The sequence below is a fragment of the Anthonomus grandis genome, chromosome 20 (genome assembly GCF_022605725.1).
Source record: "Anthonomus grandis grandis chromosome 20, icAntGran1.3, whole genome shotgun sequence".
Lineage (NCBI taxonomy): Eukaryota > Metazoa > Arthropoda > Insecta > Coleoptera > Curculionidae > Anthonomus > Anthonomus grandis.
The window spans coordinates 5,857,944-5,877,437 of record NC_065565.1 but is presented as its reverse complement, the minus strand read 5'-3'; the positions used below and the strand labels follow the sequence as shown (position 1 = coordinate 5,877,437).

General features: G+C 30.9%; 1 protein-coding gene across 50 annotated transcripts in view; it reads right to left on the bottom strand.

Moving 5' to 3' along the window:
- The window catches only part of LOC126747889 (zinc finger SWIM domain-containing protein 8 homolog), a 140,852-nt gene that overhangs the window by 58,502 nt on the left and 62,856 nt on the right, over positions 1-19,494 (bottom strand). For all 50 annotated transcript variants that reach the window (XM_050456803.1, XM_050456825.1, XM_050456828.1 and 47 more), the window contains exons 17-24: positions 18,237-18,326; positions 17,826-18,030; positions 13,191-13,378; positions 10,959-11,079; positions 6,068-6,165; positions 5,456-5,635; positions 884-1,008; positions 648-830 (exon numbers count right to left, since the gene is read on the bottom strand). In XM_050456803.1, the coding sequence (XP_050312760.1) occupies positions 648-830; positions 884-1,008; positions 5,456-5,635; positions 6,068-6,165; positions 10,959-11,079; positions 13,191-13,378; positions 17,826-18,030; positions 18,237-18,326 (1,190 nt within the window). The remainder of the gene's footprint in view (positions 1-647; positions 831-883; positions 1,009-5,455; positions 5,636-6,067; positions 6,166-10,958; positions 11,080-13,190; positions 13,379-17,825; positions 18,031-18,236; positions 18,327-19,494) is intronic.

Genomic DNA, 19,494 nt, shown 5'->3' with positions numbered 1-19,494 from the left:
AGTTGTTGTTATATTTTAGTTTTAAAACAACGATGGCCTTGTATCTTTGCGTTATATGCGCTAATAATTAACGGAACCAGAATGTTTAAATTAACATGTTTAACGTTCGTTTTGATCAAATATGTCAGATAAATAGTCAGTATCTAAAATATTATACCTACTAAAGATTGTACTTGACGATAAATTATATGTAACAATTTTTTTAGGGCTATTTTATTCAATGAACTTATAGCAACAAACCCTCGATATAATTTCGTCTGTTTCGTGTAAAAATCATTGATCACATGCGGTAGAAGTCATCCCTTGTCCCTCTGTCTTAATTTACTTAGATTACTATTTATCATAAAAAAAGAATACTGGCAATGTACCATATGTCATTAATTAATTAGGGAACGTTTTAAAGGTCTTGGTATTATCAGATTCTTGAAAATCTGTCTTGATGTTGACTAATTAATTAATTATAACTCAATGAGATTTTGAATAAGTAAGGTTAAAATAAAAGCGGTATCAATTAATATTAATTAAATCTGATACTGTAGATTCGGAGCGTTTATTTCAACATGTGAATTAAATTGAGACTTTGTGACTAGTTTTGCAACAAAACAATTAACTATTAATAATAGTTTCATCAAAAAAAAAACTCTAACCTGAAAGAGAACTTCCGGATAAACGCCGCCACCTTTAGCGGCACTTTCCACGGTCAAACACGCGTGTTCCAGCATGTCGTCACTTTGTTCCTTGCATTGCAAGATCGCACGTTGAATTTCGTTCGGGTTTAGGGCGTGCGAATGCGGTAGGACGGAAATGGCCAGATTAGCGGCGGCGCTAACCTAAAAAACCGTTTTTTTTTTTTAATTAATTTCAATTAAGTTAAATTACGCACCATGTTAATATCGCAGCCGCGAGACGCCCTGTCGGATATACTGGCGGCCTCTGTTGGGGTCAGGTGACCCTCCCAGGTGTCGATGAGGAATGAAATCGCTGCTGCTCCGATTTCCATCGCTTGACCTTTAAATAGGTCCACAAAAAATGAATAAATAACCACTTCGACTAGTTACGTAAGTATATACTCTAAAAAATACACAAAAACGACAATAAAATCATGAATTTTGGCATAGTTACAAAGGTGTCTTCAGTCCAAAGTATTTTGAAGAATTGATTATTGAACATTTAAATTTGAAAACCAGAAGGTAACATGAGAAACGTCCTATTAAAATGTTACTTGGGTGTTTTTAAGTATCAATCATTTCATTTAATAATAATGATAATAACGTTCATGTAAGTTAATTGAGGTTCTCTTAAATATTTAAACAGTGTTTTGTTAAACATGCTTAGTGTTGCTGCATTTTTTAATGTCTTTGTGACATTTTTTTGAACAGTTGAATATTAAAATTACCTTTGGATAAAATATTATATTTATAAGATTTTTTTGTCTAAATAATCTGGTAGTAGACCATGTGGTATTTTATTTATTAATATCAATATAAATATTATTATCTGTTTTATAGGAGTAAATAAGCAACAACTTAAAGTTATTAACATTTTCGAGGTTTCCATTACTACGAAAACCGAAATAAGCAACGGTTTTTTAAGGAAAAGTCGAATTTGTGCGAAAAAGTCGAATTTTTACATTTCAGATTAATTACAAAATTTGGGATAACTTCTTTGCTATTATAGATAGACAGTTGATTCAAAGACTAAAATGTGCTCCAGGTAAAACCGTACATTTTCTGTTACTACAAAAATATCGATAAAATCAACGGTTTTTGAAATAAAAGCCAAATTTGTAATTTTTGGCATTGTTATTTCAGATGAATTAAAAAATTTGAGATAACTTCTTTGCTATTACAGATAGGAACCTGATTCAAAGACTGAAATGTGCTCCAAGTGAATCAGTACATTTTCAATTACTACAAAAAAATCGAAAAAATTAACGGTTTTTAAGAAAAAGCCAAATTTGTGATTTTTGCCAGTTTCACATTTTCAATTACATCCAAAATTTGGGATAACTTCTTTGCTAATATAGATAGAAACTTGATTCAAAAACTGACATCTACTCCAAGTGAAACAGTACATTTTTTATGCCCATAAAAAAATCGAAAACATCGATGGTTTTTAAGAAAAAGCCAAATTTGTGCTTTTTGCCAGTTTCACATTTTCAATTAACTGTAAAATTTGGGATAACTTCTTTGCTATTATAGATAGAAACTTGATTCAAAAACTGACATCTGCTCCAAGTGAAATAGTATGTTTTTAATTACCATAAAAAAATAAAAAAAATCAGCGATGTTTAAGAAAAAGCCAAATTTGTGATTTTTGCCAATTTCACATTTTCAATTAACTCCAAAATTTGGGATAAATTCTTTGCTATTACAGATAGAAAGTTGATTCAAAGACTGAAATGTGCTCCAAGTGAATCAGTACACTTTCAATTACTACAAAAAAATCGAAAAAATCAACGGTTTTTAAGAAAAAGCCAAATTTGTATTTTTTGCCATTTTTACATCTTCAATTAATCCCAAAATTTGGGATAACTTTTTTCCTTTTATAGATAGAAAGTTGATTCAAAGACTGAAATGTGCTCCGACTGAATTAGTACATTTTCTGTTACTACAAAAACATTGAAAAAATCAACGGTTTTTAAGAAAAAGCCAAATTTGTGATTTTTGCTATTTTCACGTTTTCAGTTAATTACCAAATTTGGAATAACTTCTTTGCTATTATAGGTAGAAACTTGATTCAAACACTAAAATGTTCTCCAAGTGAAACAGTACATTTTCTGTTACTACAAAAAAATCGAAAAAATCAACGGTTTTTAAGAAAAGGCCAAATTTGTGATTTTTTCCAGTTTCACATTTTCAATTAACTCCAAAATTTGGGATAACTTCTTTGCTATTACAGATAGAAAGGTGATTCAAAGACTGAAATGTGCTCCAAGTGAATCAGTACATTTTCAATTACTACAAAAAAATCGAAAAAATTAACGGTTTTTAAAAAAAAGCCAAATTTGTGCTTTTTGCCAATTTCACATTTTCAATTAACTCCAAAATTTGGGATAACTTCTTTGCTATTACAGATAGAAAGTTGATTCAAAGACTGAAATGTGCTCCAAGTGAAACAGTACATTTTTTATGCCCATAAAAAAATCGGAAACATCGATGGTTATTAAGAAAAAGTCAAATTTGTGATTTTTGCCATTTTTACATTTTCAATTAATTCCAAAATTTGGGATAACTTTTTTGCTATTATAGATAGAAAGTTGATTCAAAGACTGAAATGTTCTCCAAGTGAATCAGTAAATTTTCAATTACTACAAAAAAATTGAAAAAATCAACGGGTTTTAAGAAAAAGCCAAATTTGTGATTTTTGCCAGCTTCACATTTTCAATTAACTCCAAAATTTGGGATAACTTTTTTGCTAATATAGATAGAAAGTTGATTCAAACACTGAAATGTGCTCCAAGTGAAACAGTACATTTTTTATGCCTATAAAAAAATCGAAAACATCGATGGTTTTTAAGAAAAAGTCAAATTTGTGATTTTTGCCATTTTTACATTTTCAATTAATTCCAAAATTTGGGATAACTTTTTTGCTATTATAGATAGAAAGTTGATTCAAAGACTGAAATGTGCTCCAAGTGAATCAGTACATTTTCAATTACTACAAAAAAATGGAAAAAATCAACGGTTTTTAAGAAAAAGCCAAATTTGTGGTTTTTGCCAGTTTCACATTTTCAATTAACTCCAAAATTTGGGATAACTTCTTTGCTATTACAGATAGAAAGTTGATTCAAAGACTGAAATATGCTCCAAGTGAATCGGTACATTTTCAATTACTACAAAAAAAATTGAAAAAATCAACGGTTTTTAAGAAAAAGCCAAATTTGTGATTTTTGCCATTTTTACATTTTCAATTAATTCCAAAATTTGGGATAACTTTTTTGCTATTATAGATAGAAAGTTGATTCAAAGACTGAAATGTTCTCCAAGTGAATCAGTACATTTTCAATTACTATAAAAAAATCGAAAAAATCAACGGTTTTTAAGAAAAAGCCAAATTTGTGATTTTTGCCAGTTTCACATTTTTAATTAATTCCAAAATTTGGGATAACTTCTTTGCTAATATAGATAGACCCTTGATTCAAAAACTGACATGTGCTCCAAGTGAAATAGTACGTTTTCAATTACTATAAAAAAATCGAAAACATCGATGGTTTTTAAGGAAAGGCCAAATTTGTGCTTTTTGCCATTTTTACATTTTCAATTAATTCCAAAATTTGGGATAACTTCTTTGCTATTACAGATAGAAAGTTGATTCAAAGACTGAAATGTTCTCCAAGTGAATCAGTAAATTTTCAATTACTACAAAAAAATCGAAAAAATCAACGGTTTTTAAGAAAAAGTCAAATTTGTGATTTTTGCTATTTTCACGTTTTCAGTTAATTACCAAATTTGGAATAACTTCTTTGCTATTATAGGTAGAAACTTGATTCAAACACTAAAATGTTTTCCAAGTGAGACAGTACATTTTCAATTACTATAAAAAAATCGAAAAAATGAACGGTTTTTAAGAAAAAGCCAAATTTGTAATTTTTGCCAGTTTCACATTTTCAATTAACTCCAAAATTTGGGATAACTTCTTTGCTATTACAGATAGAAACTTGATTCAAAGACTGAAATGTGCTCCAAGTGAATCAGTACATTTTCAATTACTACAAAAAAATCGAAAAATTAACGGTTTTTAAGAAAAAGCCAAATTTGTGATTTTTGCCAGTTTCACATTTTCAATTAAATCCAAAATTTGGGATAACTTCTTTGCTAATATAGATAGAAACTTGATTCAAAAACTGACATCTGCTCCAAGTGAAACAGTACATTTTTTATGTCCATAAAAAAATCGAAAACATCGATGGTTTTTAAGAAAATGCCAAATTTGTGATTTTTGCCAGTTTTACATTTTCAATGAATTCCAAAATTTGGGATAACTTTTTTCCTATTACAGATAGAAAGTTGATTCAAAGACTGACATATGTTCCAAGTGAAATAGTACGTTTTTTGTTACTACAAAAAAATTTAAAAGATTAGCCGTTTTTGAGAAAACATCTAATTTGTGATTTTTGTCATTTCACATTTTCAATTGTATAATTTCCAAAATTTCGGTTAACTTTCGTGCTATTACAGATAGAAACTTGATTCAAAAACAATTGATTTTATGCAAAATACTTAAATTAGTCTAAAAAAATATACTTTTAATTGAGCATTAATAATCACTTGTCCTGTGTGCGAAAACTTAACCTTCGTAACTACGCCAGAATGGATGACTTTACTTGCATTTTCATATCTCTTTTAGAGTCCTGAAGATGACCTCATAAAAATCAAAACGTTTACCAAATAATTATTTTCTTTTTTAACCTATATCTAACAAAACAATATACTGTTAAGCTAATTAATAATACCTGTTATCCAAGAAACGTGTGAGCTATAAGTCCTACTCAACCAGTTCGGACTAACGCAGTTATGTAGTCCTAAAGCGTACAGTCCTAATTGAAAAGCGCACATGTGCAAAGCCCTGTGTGGACCGTGGTGACTTTGCGTCGATGACGGTTGGGTGAACAAGGAGGTACTGCTGGTACCACCTAAGAATTTATTTATTTTATAAAAGTTTCTTGTAAATTATTGAAATAACAACCCAGGTATGAAGTAACTGAGTCAGAGAGTAAAAATGGGATGTAGCAACAATGTCCTCATATAATTCAACCGAAACTAGAAAAAACCCCTTTGTTAAGACTCTTTTTTGATCTGTCCGAAGCGTTCGACACTTTCATAATTTATTCCGATTCAGTGGTGTTCTTCTTTAGTAGAATACAACGCAATTAAGTGGGTAATTTATTGCAAATATCGCATGCAATTTTTAGGAGGGTCTTTAGTCAATTGCACCCCATAAGAATTTATGAATCATTAAGATTTTTAAAATGTACCCTCAAGTTCCAGGAACTTTTTCTCTATATTACGTTACATAAAAGGTAAAAAATGTACATGTCAAAAGGGTTTTATAGTCACAAACTTACCGGCTTTAGTGAGAACCGTTTTGGCCAATTCGAACATAAAATGCGCCCCCGCCTCCGAAGGTTGATTGGGTATTGAAGGATACGCTCTCTTTTTATACCTGAAAAAGAAACAATAAACGCAAAGTTCTCTATATGAGTCAAAAATGATCGAATATGTTAAAATAAAATGACAAACGCAACAGCATGGTTCATTAGAATGAATGACTATATTATTAAAACCCCCGCCAAATTTAAAAAGAGAAACTACTAAATTCGACTCAAACAGTGCAATTAAAGACTTCCTTGTAAGTACATTTTATCGCAAATTTATACTGTTACAATTACTTTTATAAAAGGTAAAAAACACGAAATCTACAGCAATTCGTGTTACAATTACTGCCTCAATTCGTACAGACTGATTGAAATACCGCCTCGGTCTGATACTAAATAATAATTTATTAAATATTAAATATTTAATTAATTTGGATTTTACAAGTTATTATTGGTCATGTTATGAGCCCTAAGCCAGTTGTGGGGACAAAGTTCCTGTCCATGCTTTTGCAGAAAAAAATAACATTATTTATCAATAACAGTCTCCCAAGTACTGGTTGTTGTTAAATAAAACCCTTTTTAAAATATTCCCATTATTTCTCAAGGAAAGTTAGAATTAGTTAAGAAAAGTAGCAATAAAAACTACCCTAACTAAAACAGCCCTAGTGACTTCGATTTTTAACCCAGAAAGACGTTTTTACCCTCAAATCCATCCTCAGGAATCCCACTATGCTGATGTGAAAAAATTATGAGAATATCTTAAGTGGTTTCCAAGTTATGAGCAAAAATGTCGAGTAATGGATAAAAATCTTGTAACTGCAATATGGTTCTAAAAACTTTAAATTTTGAGGCTCTGGGACCCTGATGGAGAAAATTGTGTCTAACTCAAAAAGTTTTTGAGGTACAGGAATCGTTTTCATATGAATTTGTTTGGTAAGAAATAGACTTTCTTATAGTAAAACCCTTTTAAGAATACCCCCATTATTTCTCAAGATATTCTTAAGGAAAGTTAGAATTTGTTAAGAAAAGTAGCAAAAAAAACTACCCGAACTAAAACAGCCCTAGTTGCTTCAATTTTTAACCCAGAAAGACGTTTTTACCCTCAAATCCATCCTCAGGAATCCCACTATGCTGATGTGAAAAAATTATGAGAATATCTTAAGTAGTTTTTAAGTTATGACCAAAAATGTCGAGTAATGGATAAAAATCTTGTAACTGCAATATGGTTCTAAAAACTTCAAATTTGGAGGCTCTGGGACCCTGATGGAGAAAATTGTCTCTAACTCAAAAAGTTTTTGAGGTACAGGAATCGTTTTCATATAAAACTGTTTGGTAAGAAACACCCTTTCTTGCACTAAAACCCTTTTAAGAATATCCCCAGTATTTCTCAAGATATTCTCAAGAAAAGTTAGAATTTGTTAAAAAAAGTAGCAATAAAAACTACCCTAACTAAAACAGCCCTAGTTACTTCAATTTTTAACCTAAAAAGACGTCTTCACTCTCAAATCCATCCTCAGGAATCCCACTATGCTGATGTGAAAAAATTATGAGAATATCTTAAGTAGTTTTCAAGTTATGATCAAAAATGTCTGGTACTAAATAAAAATCTTGTAATTGCAATATGGTTCTAAAAACTTCAAATTTGGAGGCTCTGGGATCTTGATGGAAGAAATTGTCTCTAACTCAAAAAGTTTTTGAGGTACAGGAATCGTTTTCATATGAAATTGTTTGGTAAGAAATAGACTTTCTTATAGTAAAACCCTTTTAAGAATACCCCCATTATTTCTCAAGATATTCTTAAGGAAAGTTAGAATTTGTTAAGAAAAGTAGCAAAAAAAACTACCCGAACTAAAACAGCCCTAGTTGCTTTAATTTTTAACCCAGAAAGACGTTTTTACCCTCAAATCCATCCTCAGGAATCCCACTATGCTGATGTGAAAAAATTATGAGAATATCTTAAGTAGTTTCCAAGTTATGATCAAAAATGTCGAGTAATCGATAAAAATCTTGTAATTGCAATATGGTTTTAAAAACTTCAAATTTGGAGGCTCTAGGACCTTGATGGAAGAAATTGTCTCTAACTCAAAAAGTTTTTGAGGTACAGGAATCGTTTTCATATGAAATTGTTTGGTAAGAAATGAACTTTCTTGCACTAAAGCCCCTTTAAGAATATTCCTATTATTTCTTAAAATATTCTTAAGAAAAGTTGGAATTTGTAAATAAAGTAGTAAAAAAAAACTATTCAACCAAAACAGCCCTAGTTACTTCAATTCTTAACCTAAAAAGACGTTTTTACTCTCAAATCCATCCTCAGGAATCCCACTATGCTGATTTGAAAAAATTGTGAGAATATCTTAAGTAGTTTTCAAGTTATGACCAAAAATGTCGAGTAATGGATAAAAATCTTGAATTACAATACTGTTCTAAAAACTTGAAATTTGGAGGCTCTGGAACCTTGATACAGAAAATTGTCTCTAACTCAAAAAGTTTTTGAGGTACAGGAATCGTTTTCATATGAAATTGTTTGGTAAGAAATGGACTTTCTTGGAGTAAAACCCTTTTAAGAATATCCCCATTATTTCTTAATATATTCAGAATCAAAATTATAATTTGTTAAAAAAGTAGCAAAAAAAAGTACCTCAACCAAAACAGCCCTAACTACCACAAATTTTACCCCAGTAAGACGTTTTTACCCTCAAATCCATCCTCAGGAATCCCATTATACAGATGTGAAAAAATTATGAAAATATCTTAAGTGGTTTCCAAGTTATGACCAAAAATGTCGGCTAACAAATAAAAATTCTGTATTTTCAATACGGGGGGATTTTAAAGGTTCGCAGAAATAAATCGTTCAATATTCGTTGAGTTACTTCAATGCTTCGACCAAATCGAATAAATAAATTATTAAGGATTTGCTAGAATTTACATTAAACTTGTCTTATTTCGGTAAAATTGCACAAAAATTTATTTGACTTAAGTAGTGTTAAAACTTGAATGAATATGAGTACAATTTCCTCTAATGGCATAACTCTATTTAGGTTCAGAAGTTGTGTAGGTAGCCAACTAGTTGGACGATCTTAAAATTATGTTATGATTTTAGCAATATATGTATGAGAATTTGTAACTTTACTGTTTGAACTGTATTGAAAACTAAATTTGTCTTTGTAAATATATTAAATTGAATACATTAATATGAATTTGCTACTGATATCAGTCATGTAGTAACAAAAGCACTAGTTATATAACAGTATAGCTGGACACAATCAGTATCTTAGCAAAAATCTGTGAGATTTCTGCGGATTTCGAATTTGGTGCCTTTGGGACCTTGATGGAGAAAATTGTCTCTACCTCAAAAAGTTTTTGAGCTACAGGAATCGTTTTCATATGAAATTGTTTGGTAAGAAATGGACTTTCTTGGAGTAAAACCCTTTTAAGAATATTCCTATTATTTCTTGAAATATTGTCCGTCAAAGTTAGAATTTGTTAAACAGGGCAGAAAAAAAAACTACCGTAACTAAAACAGCCCTAGCTACCTCAATTTTTACTCCAGAAAGATGTTTTTACCCTCAAATCCATCCTCAGGAATCCCGCAATATTGATGTGAAAAAATTATGAGAATATCTTAAGTGGTTTTCAAGTTATGATCAAAAATGTCTGGTACTAAATAAAAATCTTGTAACTGCAATATGGTTCTAAAAACTTCAAATTTGGAGGCTCTGGGACCTTTATGGAGAAAATTGTCTCTAACTCAAAAAGTTTTTGAGGTACAGGAATCGTTTTCATATGAAACTGTTTGGTAAGAAACACCCTTTCTTGCACTAAAACCCTTTTAAGAAGATTCCCATTATTTCTCAAGATATTCTCAAGGAAAGTTAGAATTTGTTAAAAAAAGTAGCAAAAAAAACTACCTTAACTAAAACAGGCCTAGTTGCTTCAATTTTTAACCCAGAAAGACGTTTTTACCCTCAAATCCATCCTCAGGAATCCCACTATGCTGATGTGAAAAAATTATGAGAATATCTTAAGTGGTTTCCAAATAATGACCGAAAATGTCGGCTAATAAATGAAAATTCTGTATTTCTAATACGGAGGGATTTTAAAGTTTCATATGTATTATAAACTCTCAATATCATTCAGAAATAAATTGTTTAATATTCGATATTCAATGAAATAGTTATGATTTCGCATATAGGCTTCCGAACTTGACTAAATCAAATATATGAATAAATAAATTATTACGGATTTGCTAGAACTAACTAAATAAAACTTTCAACTTGTCTTGTTTCGGTAAAATTGCCTAAAAAACTTTACAATTCGACAGTGCATGGTTGTGACTGTAGTGTTAGAACTTAAATAAATACGGGTACAATTTCCTATAGTAGCATAACTCTAAGGGCAATTATTATAAACATTAAGTAGTCATGTGTACAGTGAAGCAGTGCGAAGAATTCGAACATTTAATAAGAATTATAATTTGCACAAGATAACACAATATACAGCAGCCTCTTTGCAGATGATAGATCTCAGTTAGAAGATAAATTGGAAAATAACCCGTCTGGACAGTAAATTACAACACAAGAGATTGTTAGAACAATAAAAGTCAAGACGGCGGATGGACCAGATTTAGTGCCTGTTGAATTTCAACCATATTTTCAACACAAGCCCAACCAAATAGCTTATATCTCTTTTTATCCCATTACTAAAAAAGAAGAGAAGATCACACTCTGAAAGTGTTTCTTAAAGTCAAGTGTTAGTCTAGAACTTATTATGATCAGAGGAAGGATGTTTTATAGATTACCAAAAAGCGTTTGATTGTGTTCAACATAATAAATATGTATTAATGTATTAATTGTTAACCTACCTTCCGTCTTTAGTCCTTGAAACTGCACCCTGTGCTATTTGCGACCCTTGACCGTTAAGGGCTAAATTAGCCACCCCTTGTTCCACTTCGGCACTGGTGGAACTGTGAGGCCTACTGTTGTCTAAATAATATAGAGAAAATCATACAAAATACATTTAAAAAAACGTATTTTAAATCCAAATATTTAGAATAAATAATAAATTCCATACTAAATTACTAAAATTTTATATGTTCTGCCTGCTCACTATGAGAGTCGTTAGCATAAAAGATCAATTTAAATGCTTATAATAAAATGAAGAGGAAAAATTAGTTCAAAATTGTTAAAAATCTAAAAGAAATGGTTTGAAATTGCAGGGAAAATCTTAAAAAATCACTTGAAATGCCTGAAAGAACCTTAAAATTAGTTAAAATCCTTGAAAGAAACTAAAGGTGACTTAAATTGCCTGGAATTAAGACACTTTAAGTCATTGTGAGTTTATTCCAGGCTTTTTAAGTAATTTCTTGAATTTTCCAAGCAATTATCCCAATAATCCAGAAAATTAAGAAATACTTACAAATTGCAAGGAAAAACTAAAAAATCACTTGAAATGCCTGAAAGACACTGAAAATTAAATAAAATTCTTGAAAGAACCTAAAAAACTGACTTCAATTGCCTGGAATTAAGACACTTTAAGTAATTGTAAGTTTATTCCAGGCTTTTTAAGTAATTTCTTGCATTTTCCAAGAAATTATACCCAATCTGTTTTTGAAGGTGGTAGACAATGGTACAGTGAAAACATCTTGTCCAACTTGCATTGTCTTATTTATTTAATGTAACACGACGTTTCGGTTGGTAAGTATCTCCAACCGTTTACACTTTACACTTGATAACAGTTGGAGATACCTACCAACCGAAACGTCGTGTTACATTAAATAAATAAGATAATGCAAGTTCGACAAGATGTTTTCAAACTATCCCCATAATCCAGAAAATTAGGAAATAGTTACAAATTGCAAGGAAAAATTTAAAAAAATCACTTGAAATTCCTGGAAGAACCTTAAAATTAGTTAAAAATCCTTGAAATAAACTGAAAAACTGACTTTAACTGCCTGGAACTAAGACACTTTAAGTAATTGTTAGATTATTCCAGGCATTTTAAGTAATTTCTTGAATTTTCCAAGAAATTATCCCCAAAATCCAGAAAATTAAGAAATGGCTGCAAATTGTAGGGAAAAATTAAAAAATTACTTGAAATGCCTGGAAGAACCTTAAAATTAGCTAAAATTCCTCAAAGCAACTAAAAGTGGCTTCAATTGCCTGGAATTAAGACACTTTAAGTAATTGTTAGATTATTCCAGGCATTTTAAGTAATTTCTTGAATTTTCCAAGAAATTATCCCCAAAATCCAGAAAATTAAGACATGGCTGCAAATTGTAGCGAAAAAATTAAAAATCACTTGAAATGCCTGAAAGACACTGAAAATTAGTTAAATTTCTTGAAAAAAAATGAAAAACTGACTTAAATTGCCTGGAATTAAGACACTTTAAGTAATTGCAAGTTTCTTCCAGGCATTTTAAGTAATTTCTTGAATTTTCCAAGAAATCATCCCCAAAATCCAGAAAATTAAGAAATGGCTGCAAATTGTAGCGAAAAAATTAAAAATCACTTGAAATGCCTGAAAGACACTGAAAATTAGTTAAATTTCTTGAAAAAAAATGAAAAACTGACTTAAATTGCCTGGAATTAAGACACTTTAAGTAATTGTAGGTTTATTCCAGGTATTTCAACTCATATCTTGAATTTTCCAAGAAATTATCCCAAAAATCCAGAAATGGCTGCAAATTGTAGGGAAAAATTAAAAAATTACTTGAAATGCCTGGAAGAACCTTAAAATTAGCTAAAATTCCTCAAAGCAACTAAAAAACTCACTTCAATTGCCTGGAATTAAGACACTTTAAGTAATTGCAAGTTTCTTCCAGGCTTTTTAAGTAATTTCTTGAATTTTCCAAGAAATTATCCCCAAAATCCAGAAAATTAGGAAATACTTACAAATTGCAGGAAAAATAACAATTCATCATCAGTTATTATATTTATGAGTGAAGGAAGACCGTGTATGTGCGTATATGTCTTACTTACCTCACTTAGATTTAGATCAGGTTAATACACATTTTCTTTTAGTTATTTAAAGTAGGTACCCTTATTGGTAAATCGGTAATAACTTAATGGTAAATTTATTTAGAAATTACACTTACTACAGTCGTTTGGTAAGACATCGGTAGGCGGCATAAACTGACTTATGGGAGCGATAGTGCTGTCGCAGTCCTCCCTTCTGGGCGTATTAAACTGACTTCGGATCGGTGGATTGTTCGTGTAGTACGAACTTATCAATGGCGTTTTCAATAACTGATGCACCTCCCTATCCAGTAGTTTGTCCATGATTCTATTGAATGTATTAAAGGAATTCAATAATTTTTAATAAAATACGAACGTTTGGACAAAACCAACTTAACTAGAAAAATTGCACGATGAAATAGCTTAAATGAATTTGAGGAAGTTGCTGTATTTATGGCCTACTTGGGTTTGATATCCAAGGATACATTTTTTTCTAAATTCCAAAAAAGTGGAATAATCATCCAAGTTTCTTGTTTATAAATAAACAATTCAATTTTGAGCATACTTTTTATTTGAACTTAATTCAAATTTTTGTGGGTGACGTCCCAATAAAGCAAAACTGAAAAAAAATGTTTTGGGTTCTCTGGCCTATAAATCGCGTTCCAGTACTCCGATTTTCATGATTTCTGCTTTAAATTAATTCTGGGACTTTCTTTAACATCTCTATGAAATTTCATTCAAATCCCTCTACTAATTAATTTTTTATTCAAATGTTTGTAAGTGACGTCCCAATAAATCAAAACTGGAGAAATTGTTTTAAGTTCTCTGGCCTATAACTCGGCGTTCTAGGGCTCCGATTTGCACAATTTATGCTTTAAATTAATTCAGGAACTTCCCTTAACATCTCTGTGAAATTTCATTTAAATCCCTCTAGTAATTAATTTATTATTCAAATTTTCGTAAGTGACGTCCCAGAAAAGCAAAACTAGAAAAAAATGTTTTGGGTTCTCTGGCCTATAACTCGCGTTCTAGTGCTCCGATTTTCATGATTTATGCTTTAAATTAATTCAGGAACTTCTCTTAACATGTCTAGGAAATTTTATTTAAATCCCTGTAATAATTAATTTTTTATTCAAATTTTTGTAAGTGTCGTCCCAATAAAGCAAAACTTGAAAAGTTATTTTAGGTTCTCTGGTCTATAACTCGCGTTCTGGTGTTCCGATTTGCATGATTTCTGCTTTAAATTAATTCAGAAACTTCCCTTAACATGTCTATGAAATTTCATTCAAATCCCTGAACTAATTAATTTTTTATTCAAATTTTTGAGTGACGTCCCAATAAAGCAAAACTGGAAAAATTGTTTTGAGTTCTCTGGTCTATAACTCCCATTCTAATGCTCCGATTTGCATGATTTCTGCTTTAAATTAATTCAGGAACTTCCCTTAATATGTCGATGAAATGTCATTTAAATCCCTATAATAACTAATTTTTTATTCAAATGTTTGTAAGTGACGTCCCAATAAAGCAAAACTGGAAAAATTTTTTTGGGTTCTCTGACCTATAACTCCCGTTCTAGTGTTCCGATTTGCATGATTTCTGCTTTAAATTAATTCAGAAGCTTCCCTTATCATCTCTATAAAATTTCATTCAAATCCCTGTACTAATTAATTTTTTATTCAAATGTTTGTAAGTGACGTCCCAGTAAAGCAAAACTGAAAAAAAGTTTTGGGTTCTCTGGTCTATAACTCGCGTTTTGGTGCTCCGATTTCCATGATTTATGCTTTAAATTAATTCAGGAACTTCCCTTAACACGTCTATGAAATTTCATTGAAATCCCTGTAGTAACTAATTTTTTATTCAAATTTTTGTGGGTGACGTCCCAATAAAGCAAAACTGGAAAAATTGTTTTGAGTTCTCTGGTCTATAACTCCCGTTCTAATGCTCCGATTTGCATGATTTATGCTTTAAATTAATTCAGGAACTTCCCTTAACATCCCTATGAAATTTCATTTAAATCCCTGTACTAATTAATTTTTTATTCAAATTTTTGTAAGTGTCGTCCCAATAAAGCAAAACTAGAAAAAATGTTTTAGAGTCTCTGGTCAATAACTCGCGTTCTAGTGCTCCGATTTGCATAATTTCTGCTTTAAATTAATTTTGGGACTTTCCTTAACATCGCTATGAAATTTCATTTAAATCCCTGCACTAATTAATTTTTTATTCAAATTTTTGTACGTGACGTCCCAGTAAAGCAAAACTGGAAAAATTGTTTTGGGTTCTCTGGCCTATAACTCGCGTCCTAGTGCTCCGATATTTATGATTTCTGCTTTAAATTAATTCTGGGACTTTCCTTATCATCTCTATGAAATGTCATTCAAATCCCTGTACTAATTATTTTTTTATTCAAATTTTTGTAAGTGACGTCCCAGTAAAGTAAAACTAAAAAAATTGTTTTGAGTTCTCTGGTCTATAACTCGCATTCTAATGATCCGATTTTCATGATTTCTGCTTTAAATTAATTCAGAAGCTTCACTTATCATCTCTATGAAATGTCATTCAAATCCCTGTACTAATTAATTTTTTATTAACATTTTTGTCAGTGACGTCCCAATAAAGCAAAACTGGAAAATTTTTTTTGGGTTCTCTGGCCTATAACTCCCGTTCTAGTATTCCGATTTGCATGATTTCTGCTTTAAATTAATTCAGAAGCTTCCCTTATCATCTCTATAAAATTTCATTCAAATCCCTGTACTAATTAATTTTTTATTCAAATGTTTGTAAGTGACGTCCCAGTAAAGCAAAACTGAAAAAAAGTTTTGGGTTCTCTGGTCTATAACTCGCGTTTTGGTGCTCCGATTTCCATGATTTATGCTTTAAATTAAATCAGGGACTTCTCTTAACATCTCTAGAAAATTTCATTAAAATCCCTGTACTAATTAATTTTTTATTCAAATTTTTGTAAGTGACGTCCCAATAAAGCAAAACTGGAAAAATTGTTTTGAGTTCTCTGGTCTATAACTCCCATTCTAATGCTCCGATTTGCATGATTTCTGCTTTAAATTAATTCAGGAACTTCCCTTAACATCTCTATAAAATTTCATTTAAATCCCTGTACTAATTAATTTTTTATTCAAATTTTTGTAAGTGTCGTCCCAATAAAGCAAAACTGGAAAAATTGTTTTGAGTTCTCTGGTCTATAACTCCCATTCTAATGCTCCGATTTGCATGATTTCTGCTTTAAATTAATTCAGGAACTTCCCTTAACATGTCTATGAAATTTCATTTAAATCCCTGTACTAATTCATTTTTTATTCAAATTTTTGTAAGTGTCGTCCCAATAAAGCAAAACTAGAAAAAATGTTTTAGAGTCTCTGGTCAATAACTCGCGTTCTAGTGCTCCGATTTGCATGATTTCTGCTTTAAATTAATTTTGGGACTTTCCTTAACATCGCTATGAAATTTCATTTAAATCCATGTACTAATTAATTTTTTATTCAAATTTTTGTAAGTGACGTTCCAGTAAAGCAAAACTGGAAAAATTGTTTTAGAGTCTCTGGCCCATAACTCGCGTTCTAATGCTCCGATTTGCATGATTTATGCTTTAAATTAATTCAGGAACTTCCCTTAACATGTCTATAAAATTTCATTCAAATCCCTGTACTAATTAATTTTTTATTCAAATGTTTGTAAGTGACGTCCCAGTAAAGCAAAACTGGAAAAATTGTTTTGAGTTCTCTGGTCTATAACTCGCGTTCTAATGATCCGATTTCCATGATTTATGCTTTAAATTAATTCAGGAACTTCCCTTAACATCTCTATAAAATTTCATTCAAATCCCTGTACTAATTAATTTTTTATTCAAATGTTTGTAACTGTCGTCCCAATAAAGCAAAACTGGAAAAATTGTTTTGCGTTCTCTAATCTATAACTCGCGTTCTAATGATCCGATTTCCATGATTTCTGCTTTAAATTAATTCAAAAGCTTCCCTTATCATCTCTATAAAGTTTCATTCAAATCTCTGTACTAATTATTTTTTTATTCAAATTTTTGTAAGTGACGTCCCAGTAAAGCAAAACTGGAAAATTTGTTTTGAGTTCTCTGGTCTATAATTCGCGTTCTAATGATCCGATTTCTATGATTTCTGCTTTAAATTAATTCAGAAACTTCCCTTAACGCGTCTATTAAATTTCATTTAAATCCCTGTAATAACTAATTTTTTATTCAAAAGTTTGTCAGTGACGTCCCAATAAAGCAAAACTAGAAAAGTTGTTTTGGGTTCTCTGGCCTATAACTCAGGTTCTAGTGCCTCGATTTCCACGATTTTTACTTGATATTAATTCTGGGGCTTTTCTTAACGTCTCTGCAAAATTTCATTCAAATCTCTGCATTAATTAATTTTGTATTCAAATTTTTGTAGGTGACATAGAGTTTCTCTTACAAACACGTCATGGCATTGTTCATTAATTAAAACCAAAACTAAGTATTGATTTCCAAATCAGTGTTATTAATGCATTACAGGATGCACAGAACTTCCAGAAATGAAACGTATGCGGAAAAAGTATGAACAGACTTGACTAAACCGCATAAACAACTATTTTAGCAAAATAACAGAAAAAACAGTAATAAAACCATGAATGATAAGAAGACTTTTCTCGATATATGCATACTTTAATCAAGGAGGAAATTATTAAACGGACAATATATTTTTTAATGAAACCCACTTACCCAGACCCTAATTTACCAATTAACTCGTACATAAATGCAGTATTCTTACCGGCAAATTTTGTAGCAATCGTCCTTGTAAAACGTCAACAGGGAAATCGCAAGTTCCCCCCTTTGTCGTCTAGTTCCCTCGCACAAAAGCGGATGATCCGCCTCTGAAACGTTCGCTTTTAAACCCAACGCCACCACTGCCGCCTCAAACGCCAACGGTTCGTCCGTCGGCAATCTTAGGTGCAGGATTTTCGATCTATCTCGACCTACCGCAACACATAAAAACCAACGAAATTATATCCTCAATTCGTTTGTGAACGACATTCCGACGTTTCGGACTTTATTTACGCCTTCTTCAGGGCTTCGAGAGAACTTGATAAAAAAATTGAAACTGTTTGTCTCAATCATTGTTTGCAGCCCTGAAGATTGACCGAATAAGAGTCAGAAACGTCCGGTCTGAAACAACACTTACCCACTATAGAGGGTATGACCAGTGCGTCAAAAATGAAACTGGCCAACATTATGGGCAGCATGGCTTCGCCCCGAGACTTTAGGGTCCCGTCTAAATTAAAATTCCGATGTGCCTTTAGTTTATTAAAAAGCAAAAAGTAGAATTTAAAAAAAAACAGATTTTAGTCAAACTATTTAGGTAAAACCCAAGAAATTTCTAGTTTCGGTTTTTTTAATTGTCTTTAAATAATTTTAGAACCCGGTATAAAATTATCACTTTGTTTGGGGCGTATTTGTAATATTCACGGAAAATAAGCACCCCAAATTACTGATTACTGAGATTCAACAATACCCTTATACAAGGTGTCCAAAAAGGGTATCAGCAATGTGATGATCATTTATTTATGGCAAATTAATGTACAGTCAATGGAAATTTATGAACCGTAGCAAAATAAATACTTTTTATAAATTTTTAAGGTTAATGTAGAGCTCTTTTACTCACGGATTACCTTAAAAATCAACCATCAATTTGTACAGTGAAATTCGAACATTACAGCAAATATTTCAACGGTACAAGGGGTCAATCTTAGGACCGTTACTGTTTTTATGTAGTTCCTTCTTATTAAGTAATTTAAAAATTGCTACATATTTAATTGATGAGGCTTTAGTTCAAATATATTAACCTAAAACTAAACCCAATTGGCAAAAAAAAATACCTCAACCAAAACTCCTGTAACTTCCGCAATTTTTAATCTAGATCAACGTTTTTTACCACCTTATCCATCCTCAGGAATGCCTTAATATGACAGTGAAAAAATTATGAAAATATTCACAGTGGTTCTAAAGTTATACACGAAAATGTCCACTGATGCATAAAAATCTTAATGTTCCAATATAAGACAAAATTGACTCTAACTCAGGAAGTTTTCGAGATACAAAAAACGTTTTGGTGTGGATTTATTCGAAAATAAACAGACTTTATTGTACAATAACTTTTTTGAGCCATTTCCAGTTATTTCTCGAAATATTCTCAAAAATAGTGAACATTTAGTATGAAAATTGACAAAAAAAGTGATGATCCAACCAAAAGTCTTGTAACTTTTGCAATTTTTAGTCTAAAACAACGCTTTTACCCTCAAATTAATCCTCAGAAACTTCTTAAAATTGCTGAAAAAAAATTATAAAAATATTTCTAGTGATTCTTAAGTTATACCTAAAAATGCCCGCTGATGCATAAAAATCTTGATGTTTCAATATAAGTTTCAGACAATATAAGACAA